We start from the raw sequence: 12,239 nt of genomic DNA on the forward strand, positions 1-12,239 counted from the left end.
GGGTGGTACTTTTGTCAGACTCATTTTGTGCTAACCAGTTTTATCGACAGGGGACCTAATCGTTCCTATATCTGTTCAATCAGCTGTGGAACATTCTAGAATTGGATCAATAAGGAAATGATTGTAATCTAAAAGTGAGAACTCAACGATCAATACTCTCTTGATCCGTACTTCATCCCTCTTGTTTGTGTGTCCTCTCCATCACTACATACTGCTGATCACTGTGACTGTCAATGTTTCAAAGCCCATGAATCATATCTATTTCCTCTCTCTGCTTACATAAGCCGTGATGCTGCACGCCGACCAGATTCATCTGTTGTGTTAACCTCCATCGTTATCTTTCCTTTCAAGATTGTGTTGTGGTGATTCTTTTATCCTTTCTTTTGTTATTTTTATTAGAGATATACAGAGAGAGAAACAAGGTTTGAACACCAAGCTCGTTAATTTAAATACAATCAGTGAAGTGGCGTAGTCCTTCCACCCTCATCTGAAAATAATGCTGTGGTTCTGTTTCGTGATGCAGGATGAGTCTGCCTCCTGCTCTGCTGCTTCATAAAAAAGCCATTTTGGCGTTGCCCCAGGAAGCGTTCGCGTTGCCAGACCTGCACGTTGATTCATTGTCTTGATGGTTTTGCAAGATAAAGAGGGTTGGATCTGTATTCTGCATAGAGCCTAGCCCTCGCTGCTGGAATATATTATGTTGACGGAGTATTAAGCCGTTGCTGTGAGGAAGGTTCAAGTAGTTACTTCAGTAGGGATGCACCGTACCAGGCCGATAATGACTCAAATCGCTGGATTGGGTATTTGTGACAATAGAGCCGAGCTTTTCAATTAATTTATATGTCTATATACAGTATATTCAGTGTAGTATGATAGTAGTATGATATCTTACCAAAAGTTACTTGTCTTTTTTCAAGATAAACTCATATTTTTAGGCAACAAAACTACTTAGGTTCAGAAAAAGGAGGTAATTTGGGTATAAAATAACCACAGAAGTGCCATTACAATATTTTTTAGTTATTGTGGATTTTTTAAAAACTTTAAAAAACTTATTTAATATTCTTTCCTGTTTATTACTTTTATTACTTATTTATGATATAGTTTTTTTTTTTTACTATGTCTCTTGTTTGCACTATCTCTATGCTGCTGTAATCCTGCAAATGTCCCCGCTGCGGGACTAATAAAGGATTATCTTATCTTATCTTACTGAAGTACACAAATGATGTGACAAAAACATAAACATTACGTTCTTGTTTCACACGGGGACTTTTATTGGACTTGATTTTCCATCAAGGTCCTGGTGCATGTTTCAAAAATGTATATCTATGTATTTATTTATCATATTATTGTTCTTTACACTTCAAAGAATGACCCCAGTCTCTTCCACACATTGAGGCCTTCAGCTTATCAATTAAACACTGGTATCTGATCAGTGCTGTGTATCGGCCGACACCTAAAGCCCAGGTTTCTGTATCAGGATCAAGTCGTGTCGGTTCCTCGCCGCTCTCCAACATGCTCGAGCTACAGATAGAATAGTGTGTTTCAACACAGGAGGGTACGCTTTCTCAGTCTCTGCGAGCAGATATACTTGTTCATGTAAAGGGACGGCTTACTTTGGTCTTCTTGTTCATTTACATGCAAATGCAGATAGCGTAGTGTCAGGCTGGCAGAGTATTTGAATATTTAAACTAAATGTGACTCAACAAGACATGGTTTCAGCTCACTAAGTCATCTTATGGCACCGCAAACATCAAATACTGCTGCATTGGGAAGTGTTAGTCATTCCTAATGCTAAAGTTGCTATGTTTTAATGCTAATGTGACAGTGGCTCAAGCATTTCTTTTTTTTGGATCTATTCTGTAATTAAGTCACATTTGACCATTTTACCATCATGCTCCATTAAGAGTCTGGTTCAGCTCTGTATTATGTCCCTCTGTGAATGGCTCCCCTACTCTCAAGTGGAGCTATTAGACATAATTAGACCCATAATGCATCTGGAGCCCCTCTGTGGTAAAGTCACCCCTAATGGACACAGCTGCCTCACATGCTGGCGGTGGCGTGGCTGCTGGGGTTGCATGAAATTCACCTGAAATGTGACATTTACTTACAATTGACATAAAATATAATGTAGTCATGCAGTCAGTCCCATTGAAAGTTGTCATGGTTTTAATGTGTTTATAGCAAAACTAAATATTTTTTTTGTTTTTATGTCGTTTTTAACTTAATGCTGCTTTTGTTTTTAAAGCCCCATGACCTCTGTGATTCTAAGTCTAATTGAAGTCTGTATTTTACTTAACCTGTTTATGTCAATGCTCTGCGTAAAATATTATATTATATATATGATATCAAAAGGCCTATTTTTTAAAATTGTAATACTTCAATAAGACCTCATGCTAAGGTGCGAGTGGGTGTCTATGCTGTGTAGATCACACAAAATGTCAAATCTTTAATTTAAAATTGCCAACGCAGCCTCTATAATTGTCGACCGCGAAGGAGGCAGAAATAACCTTTTTAGAGAAAACAAAAAAAGCAGCAAAACAAATAAAATTTCAACCTTGAACGAGAAGCTTATTTGCATATTACAAATAGTAACGCGTGACCTGGGTGTTTAGCTTAATATGGCAGGTCATTTGTGGTGGAATTTGAACCTAAAATTACGACAGATTCACACAGGATTAAGATCTTTAACAACTTCCGAAATTATTGAAAATGACTGCAGGTTCCGGGTAATACGATTAATTTGCAAATAGGTCTTAAGTCTGTCATCTGTGTTTGTATGTGTTTTATGCAGCCATCTTGAACAGGACCACCTCCGTAAAAGAGATTGAAAATCTCAATGGGATTATCGTGGATAAAAAAGGTGAAATAAATAAATAAAACAAACTGAAACTCTTGATTACATACCAGTTGGTGTTCATGAGTTTTTCTTATTTTTTTTTTTGGAGCAATCGGCTTTCTAGTTTTAGGGGATAGTTATCTCTGAAGCGTTTGAGAGAGAAATATATTGGGCTTTTTTGATTTGAATGAATTCACAAATAGCCCAATTAGGCTTGAAGTGCAGACTTTTTAGTTTGACAGAGGTCTGCTCATTTAAACAGAAAAAACAGGCTCTAGTCGTTTCCCTCCCAGGTTACTCTTTCAATTGAAATGCATAAATAGCACAGCTTATGAACCACTTGGTTAAATTATGCATCCATTATCTTATCAGTGGAGGGATAGCAGCCTTTAAGAGACAGTGAAATGCTGCTCTGGGGACCGTGTTTGCGTTTCAGGGTGGAGTTTCTGTATGTGGCGTTTGTTGGTGTTAGATAAAAAGGCCAAAGTAGATCCTGTCGCTCATCACACATGCGTTACAGCCGCTAATGTGGGCTTATCCGTGCTGTCAGATATGTTTTTAACACCTTTCATTTCCCCCATCGTCCCCGCTTCACTGTGACTAGATGTAGGAAGTAGATCATGATAATGTACATACGTTTGGTTTTCAGCAGTTTTTCGGTGCTCAGTCCCTTTTTAGAATGACAAAGCAAGGGCTTTCTTTGTAGAGCTGCCATTTTATAACAACGTTTAACAATCATGCTGAGTGAAATCTGTCGTGGGAGAGACAGACTTCACTGCAGACACAAGTGGTTCTTTGTAATGAATGTGCACATTGTTGTGCTCTTTCGATGCTGTTTATACCAACCAATGCTAGTTAAATAACAGACGTAGATGTAAATGAAGCAGTTTGACCTCCTCGTTTGGGGGGTGTGGCAATAAAAGTAACATATCACATTATTGCAGATTAAAACATCAATCAAATATCTGTTGGAATGTGGAAAAAAAAGTGTTTCTGTAAATAGTTTTTTAGACAAACAAGTCTTGAGCCGAGCATAATCGCTCTGTTGTTTTAAACAGAGTTCCGTCTCATCACATGTACAAGACGTTCAGCTTTGTTGGCTGTAACTTTGTTTGAAGAACAGGCGACTCACTCGTGATCATGTGCTGTCAATGAAGCAGCACAGATATTGTTTTTCATGTTTGTAATGTTGTCAGGGAAGTTGAGATGAAGTGAAAAATTGCTTCTTAACCCTTTTGGATCACATCAATTCCTTTGTAATTTTATATCAAATCCAATTATCTTATCATCTTGTGAAAAAAAAAATATATAAAGTGTGCTTTCATAAGCAAGTACCAACCAGTTTTAACCAATAATATCATGATGTCCTCTCTATCTCACAAGGACAGTTCCAGAGTCACGAGCTGACGTGAAATCTCAACGAAGAAACGTTTGGATTATTTATACTCTGTGCTGGTTTTTCCTCGCGGCCAACCAATATCCTCAGAGTTCCTCAGGGCTCGCCAGTTTCTCCGCCCGTCCGATGAGTTAATAAATGTTTGATGTGCAAAGAGAGGCAAAAAAAACCTGCTGCAGGAAACCCTCCACTAAAGGCCGTGACTGATGGTGTGACGTCAATTCAGCACGCGGTTGCGGCAAGAATAAATCACACTTAAGCACGACCGCTTTTTAACGGTCCAATCAAATGCTAACGATCTGATTTGGCCCCATGATCTGATATTATCACGATTCAATAAGCCATGATAAGATCTAATTGCATTTATAAACATTCTGAGATATTCTGCTAATTATGCAGTTCTGTCAATATCTGTTTTATCCAATAAGATAAAGTTGTCAGTCTAGCAGACACTGTCATAAAAACAAAGTCATAAATGTTGCATCATGCACCTGATAAACTGAACTGTTTGTATTACCGTCTACGTTGACAAATCCAGCTGACTTTACCCGTTACCGCACCGTAAAAAAAGAGTTTTAATTTGTATTTGCTAATCAAAAGTTACATAATTAAAGATTGATACTAGGCTTCCGTGTATCGATATCAATATTGCCACGCAAGCTATGCTGTTTTGAGTTCCATCCCCTCCCATCTCTGCTACAGAAACTAAAGATGCTCTAACTTCCATGACACTGGGACTTAAATGTTAGAAATGTACCTTCCTTCTGTTCTATTAATCTGAAGATTGCAGTTTCTTGTGGCATCGTGACTGTGAGATGCTGGACAAGAGCTCCATGGTGGTGAAGAGCCATCTGTAGAAGTGCTGTTTTGAGTTTGCTGCAGTTACTTTCCAGGGATTAAAGAGCCATAGTTCAAGCTATGAAAAGTGATTTCTTCCACCAAGGCCCCTCAGCTGCTTCATCATATCACCGAGCCTCTACTGAAGAGTCTTTATCCTCCGACAAAACAACAAGCAGCTACAGAAAAAAACCCAACGCTAAAACACTTGCAACACGATGAAAGTTTTATAGCAAAGCACCATACATGTTCTCTGTTTAGAGAGAGACGCTTTTATACCCTTTTTATGATTCTGGGTTCACTGGGGATGCTGGTGTCGGCTTGTAATGTCTGATATCTTTTGTGCATCTGCCAGCTTTGTCTCGTTGTCTGTCATGTCCCCTGTCTGGTACAGATGATCACTCTGTAAAAGGAGAACATTCAAAGTCTACATGACATATTTTGTTAATGTCTTTCATTTGGTGTAAAGTGGCATGTAGATGTGACATTTCCGGCAGAGGTAGAATGCTGTTAGATGGGAAGAAAACCTCTTGCGTTTTTTAACCGTCTCTGTTATGTTCAAGGCCTTTTTTTTTTATTATCCCAGATTCATATTTTGAAAGCAATGCAATTACATTTTACAGTCTTTTCTGATCTGTTATTCGTAGTTTTGGTAGAAATAAAACCACTTCCCTGTGTTTTGAACAACCGGACACAGCTCAACACAACTTTTAACTGATAAAACTCCGATATAATTATTCAGAAAAAGCTAGAAACTTACCTGTAATCAACCATGCACATGTCATTTGGGGTAAAAAAAGACGTAACATTTGTGCGGGTTAAGTTAAAACTACTGCAAACTTTAGTGGAATAATAGAGCACACAACTTCTTTTATAGACCTTGACATTCAAACAAAGTCAAAGACTATAAATCATGATGCCACATTTAGCCTAGTTTTGCAGCTGTGATTTCTTCACAGTGCTTCCACTTTGTTTTTCATTCAGTTACATTCCAGTGTTTATTTAATTATGGCCATAGAAACCTAAAAGAAGGAATGCCTCTAATACAGACTTAAATGCCTGATCTGATATTGACGAGTATGTGAGTCCATGCAGCGATTTCATGTTATCATTTGTCAGATCATTTATGTTACATTGGGAAAAACTCGCTACACAATCTGTACATTCTGATTGTTTCTGCACATGTGTAAACTAGAACTACACACCTTTTCCCCACATTGCGTACAACAAATCCGTGTTTAAATCTGCAGGAATAGAGCTACTTAACGCTAGCTGTGAACGGTAAAAGAGATTTATTGAGTTTCATTAAGATGCGTTCAAGCTCCATTTAGTAAAAATGTGTATTCCGGGAGGTAAATTCTAACGTTATCATAATGTGTTCAATTGTTATCTCGTAGTTTTTTTGGTGAGAAACTTGAATGAATACAGTTGTTAGAAGGAGATGTCTTCACAGTGATATGAAATAGATATTAGAGAAGGAGTTATGACCTTATAAACTTCTTTTTTGATTTAACGCTCTAGCTCTGCCGATACACAAGTTCAGGTGGCGGATTCTGTATCAGGAAGGATAAGATCGTATCAGAACAGGAATTCTTTCCCTCACGTTCTCTTTCTTGCGTTACAGGTTTGACTTTTTAATGAACCATCACAATGATAGTCGAGGAGCTGCGTTTCAACTGTACACCTGATCTCTCCCAGTTGTGATGGGAATGAACCACTGATTCAAGAGGGAACATAAATCCTGGACGCCGTGACGAACGGGACGTGGTCGATCCAAGATGGAGAAAAAGAAAATGTGCCCTCGCCTTCTGGACTACTTGGTGGTGGTCGGAGCAAGGTAAGAACCTGGTCCGACTTCTGGAAGCAGTTTTGATTTAATGGGAATATCCGAGCCAACTTAGTCATGAGGGAGGCTGTAAATATTGCTTTGAGAAACAACGTTTAGTGATCCAGTTAAGACAATTTCTCAGTAGCTCTTTTATAGGGTGTTACATCTACTGATCTCAACAATTGTGTGTCTAAAATTGCCAAAACTCATAAATATGATTGACATATTGTGTTGCTGCTTTGGGGTTTGTCGTTGCCGTGGTTCCAGCAGAAAATGTACTGGGAGGTGTTATTAAAAAAAATCTAAAAATAGAACAAAGAAAAGTCATCACACAAATGGTTTATGTGTCAGCACATAAAGAACAACCTGTAGCTTGAACCTTGGCGTTGTGAACTGTTTACCTGTATAAGTGTCGAGACGGAGCAGAAGATTATGGTTTCCATGATTACATTTCCGGAGCCGTCCTAACCAGGCTCAAAGGCTTTGTAAACTGCTTTGTGGTGTCTTAGCGTATGATAAGCAGACGAACTGGACTTCCTGGTAGTTAAATCTTCTTCTACCTGTAGCCTGCAGAAACTCATTAGCGCTTTGTCCACGTGCCTCTTGCACTGTTTTGTGGCAAATGGTTTTGTTTTTTGGGAAAACAGTTTGTTCTGACTTCTAAGTTTGTGCAGCTGTATCATGAAGCATTATGAAGGACAGTAGCACATTGTTTCAACCACAGCAGCCACGGGGCAAAAGAATGATTCAGCAGAAAACTGTGAAATTAGAGAGCTGTCCGGTCTACCGCTGTTTTTAGAGTCGCCCACTGAGATTTTAAGGGTTATGCTTAAGGGAAATTTCAAGGTGGTTGTGGTATCAACTGATCAAAGACTTTGGTTCATCTCTCTTCATGAAATGATTCTCTCGTCACTTGGTGACCATTTCAAATTAAATTCAAAACTGTTGTCATACATGAGGGTTAATGGATTTGCAGACACATCATATATATATGTTAAAATGCACAGAAAAACAGAATTGACCCTTCGCTAAGTCCCACCCTTAAATGCAGAATGGCCAATCATAGCGTAGCATCATCCAGCTCTGCTCCATAGACCCTCATCAATAGTTTTCAGGCTGGTTTAGTAGATTTGGAGCTTGTCATGGTTAAAGTTGTTTAATAGTGATACTCGTTACCCGAAGGAGATTCACGTTTCTAAAGGAAACAATGGAACTAACATCAGCAAAGTATAGCAGATTAACAAAACAGCTAATGAAAGTATACTGAATGTATACACAGGATTTAATTGCTTCTTTAATTATTCTAACAGTATATTTTTAGAGATAGAGCTTTTTGATACAGAGTAAAATCCTTCTTTATTTTAACCAGAAACGGTAGCTATATACACCAGGCTCCATTGACAAAAACAATAATTTTGTATGAAACACACTTAATTTAAAGTCTCTCCACTTTTTCAACAATGTCTAACTCTGGTTTGGTCGAAATAAACCATTAATTCACAGCATAAGGAGTGAAAATGTCAGATAAGGAAGGAGCCAGAGGGAGGTCACTGAAATAGCTTTTTGTATTTCTTCAGGGAGTGCAGTTCGTGACAGTGTGGGCTCCGTTCTAGATCCGACAGCTTATTTGGTGCAGCACTACAACTACTTTTAAAAGCCAAAACAAATGTTTGTCCGTCTCTCCCCTCCAGGCAACCAAGTAGTGACAGCGTGGCCCAGACGCCTCAGCTCCTCCGCCGCTACCCGCTGGAGGACCACCACGACTTCCCGCTCCCACCCGACGTGGTGTTTTTCTGCCAACCCGAGGGCTGCCTGAGCATCCGCCAGCGACGGGTCAGCCTCCGCGACGACTCCTCCTTCGTTTTCACGCTGACGGACAAGGACTCGGGAATCACCCGCTACGGGATCTGCGTCAACTTCTACCGCTCTTTCCAACGAGGGCACCATCGCGCTCGCGGAGACAAGGGCGGCCACGCGGAGACGGCGGCACAGGCGACCGAGACCGGCAGTGATGGGTCCGACGGCAGCAGCGGCGGCGGAGGCCCCACCTCCCTGTTATCGCCGCCTAATAATGCCGAGTCAGCACCTCCGCCCGCCCCTGGAGAAGAAACCGGACAGCCGGGTGCCGAGCAGAACGCCGGCAGGTCCCCACAGCACAGGCGGAATGCAGCCAAGATGGCCGCCAGGAACCGCAACAGCACGCTGACCTCGCTGTGCATACTCAGCCACTACCCCTTCTTCTCCACCTTTAGGGAATGCTTGTATATATTGAAGAGGCTGGTGGACTGCTGCAGTCAGAGGCTAACTCAACGAGCCGGGCTCCCTCGCACCACCCAGAGGTGAGGCGTGAGATTGCATCAACTCGTACATGTTGCTCTCCTTTGTTGCACATTTAAACATCCGTGTATTTATTTAATATACATGTTTTTTTAGATGCCCATTCTTATAGCTATTTCGGTTTAAAAGTGGCTCTTTCAAAAAAAGCAAAATCTGGTTTGTTGCTCTGACATCACTGACCACATTCATAAGATAAGATGAGATAAGATAATCCTTTATTAGTCCCGCAGCGGGGAAATTGACAGGATTACAGCAGCATAGAGGATAGTGCAAACAAGAGACATAGTAAAAAAACAAGATCAAAATAAGTATTATAAATGAGCAATAAAAAAACAGTAAAATATCCACAGTAACTGAAATATTATATATACAGACAGAAACTATTATAACTATTATTATTATTATTATTATTTATTATTATTATTATTATTATTATTAATATTAACTACTCATGCTCGTCAGATAAAAAACCCTTATTGCTTGTGACACTGCTTTAGGCCAAATGTCATCTCATTATCATTATGAGTTCATTCATATTACCAAGGGGCATGAAACCTTTGCTTTTTAATGAAGCCATGGCATTTATTTTCACATCAGTTTTTTAGGCCTCGACTTTGGCTCCTCTGTGATTTGTATTGTGGACTGTAATTAACTTTACAGCCTCTAAAGGGCGGGGGGGCGGTAAGTCTTGTTCAAAGACATTTGCCCTTCATAAATCTGTACATGCACACCTATACATTAAAAAATATAGTATGAATAGCAAGTTTAAGAAAAGGTTAATAAGGCTCATGCTTGATCATCTTTCTTCATCATCTGTTGAATAGCATCATTGCATTCATGCTGATGTTGCTTTACATGCAAATTATTGAAGACGCATACCCTCGGTTAAAATCCTTTTCAGTTTACTGTATCAAAGATAGAAACGTTTACAAAAAAATAGCAAATGTTTGTTGCTTCCCAATCTGCTTCTCTCATTGTCCACCTGTTATGTGCATGTTTGTGTTGCACAATTAATACCAGGGCTTTTTGTCTGTGGCTCCATGCAGTTTTTTTTATTTGCAGGCCATCTGCAGCTTGTGTCATGTTTTCACAGTACGCTTGATGCTATCGCACTCCACCTCCATGATAAATACAGGCAGGCAAAATATGCCACAGTTCATTTAAAACGTTTATAATACAGCAAATAATGTTTTGACCAGTGCTGTAGGTTCAGCTGAGGTACGGAGACAGTTTTTAAGAATAATAAATGTTTTGTAATTGTCCATGTTAAGTAGTTCTTGTTGTTGGGTGCCATATTCGTGTTGATAATTGAGTTCCTTTATGGTCCTTTTAAAAGGGATGAGTTCAAATATAATGGAAAAAGTGTGTAGGAGCTGCATGGTATGCTGCTTTATAAGAAGAAATGGCATTTAGCACAGCATTATGCTTATTTGACAAGAGAAGCAATGAGTTTATCACATTCTGTGTTGATTAACCAGCAGTGTTGATTGATTATTATTTGGTCTAAGCTGCAAAAAAAACACCCTCATCTTTACACAGTATTTTGTTGTGGTGATGTGACGTGATGTGGCAGTATTTGCACTCTTGGTTATCCTGTGTGCCTCAGGACATTGGATTGGCAAAGTGTTAATGAGGCTGTCACTTCACACTGGCTTCGGCCCAGTATGGCTGTTGGTCACCCAAAGAGTTTTCCCCACAATCCTCTATTTATTTATTTATTCAAAGCCGTATAACCAGCGCAGCGTTTCCCCTCATCACTTCAAGGGATTGTAGGAATGTCTAATGCACAGATGATTTCACATCATTAATATAGATCCACGGTTTCTCTGACAGCCATCAAAGCCGCCGGCTGAACAGAACTGAGCGGCAATGACAGAGAAGGAGGAGAGCCGAGGCGTAATGGCTGCGAGCGCTTTCTATGCCGTGGAGACTCTGACAGATTGAGGTCTCTGGCTGCCTTTGGGTAGCAGCTGCAGTTGGTGGGAGGGCTCCAAAGGACTAATGATTTATCTCCCTCCTTACCACACACACACACACACTGAGTATAGACTCCAGAGAGGGTTTAATGACTGTGTGTGTCTATGTGTGTGTGTAGAGTGGAAGGTTTGCACATCAATATATCGGTGATTGCTTAAGAGCCTCTCCCGTGTTTTCAATCCCATTGGCTCGTTAGATCAGTGATTTCTTTCACCTTTTGTGTTTGCAGAGGTCTCGTGGAAGCTGTTTGCTTCAATAAAAGGAGCAAATGATGTAGTTTAAGCAGTTTTTAATACTACAAAGTACTCTTGACTGACATCAATACATGTAATGTGTTAAGTTTAACATATTTTGCATGTTGGTTAAATGTCTTAGGAGTCACTGTATATTAGGGCTGTGTATTGTAAAGAAATGTATCATGCAGGGGTTACGATTCCATATATTGCAATACTGTAAGCAAGGTGATATCTAGGAAAACTGCTGCAGTGCAAATAACATAAATCTTGAGTAAAAAGAAATACTTTTAATACTATTTTTTTTTTGTAGGCTCTGCATTTGCATTTATCAAATCCCTGTAACATCCAACATCATAGAACTACTTTTTGTGCAATCTGAGCCTCTATGTGCCACAAATCTTTTCATATAAACTATTAATTAAAAATTGATAGTGTTTTGAGAATTGATACAGTAACACAAAATATAATGTCGCGATACTCTAGTGTATCCATAAGTTCTGACACATCTGCTGTATTTGTGCAGTGGGTTCTTCTTCCTACAGTTTCTGTTCAAAACTGTTTAAACTGCCAGTATGATGAAGTTAAATAGTTTTATTAATTCTTTATTGCATGTTTCAAGCCACTTAGGCCCCATTGTCACCAATACACGATCCAGATATTTGAGTATCAAATTGTTTTGGTATCGGTGCAAAATCTAATTTTTTTTGTCTTTTTTTTGTTTTGGACTGCTGTTCGGACAAAACAAGACATTTAAGAGCGTCACATGGTCAAATGAAATTGGTCAGAAAAAAA

General features: G+C 39.4%; 1 protein-coding gene across 14 annotated transcripts in view; it reads left to right on the top strand.

Annotated features, from left to right (window-relative positions):
* The window catches only part of madd (MAP-kinase activating death domain), a 58,162-nt gene that overhangs the window by 2,914 nt on the left and 43,009 nt on the right, over positions 1-12,239 (top strand). For all 14 annotated transcript variants that reach the window (XM_054610833.1, XM_054610856.1, XM_054610842.1 and 11 more), the window contains exons 2-3: positions 6,694-6,906; positions 8,589-9,236. In XM_054610833.1, coding sequence (XP_054466808.1) covers positions 6,848-6,906; positions 8,589-9,236 — 707 coding nt within the window. In that variant the 5' untranslated portion in view covers positions 6,694-6,847. The remainder of the gene's footprint in view (positions 1-6,693; positions 6,907-8,588; positions 9,237-12,239) is intronic.

Source organism: Anoplopoma fimbria, chromosome 2 (assembly GCF_027596085.1).
Source record: "Anoplopoma fimbria isolate UVic2021 breed Golden Eagle Sablefish chromosome 2, Afim_UVic_2022, whole genome shotgun sequence".
Classification (NCBI taxonomy): Eukaryota; Metazoa; Chordata; class Actinopteri; order Perciformes; family Anoplopomatidae; genus Anoplopoma; species Anoplopoma fimbria.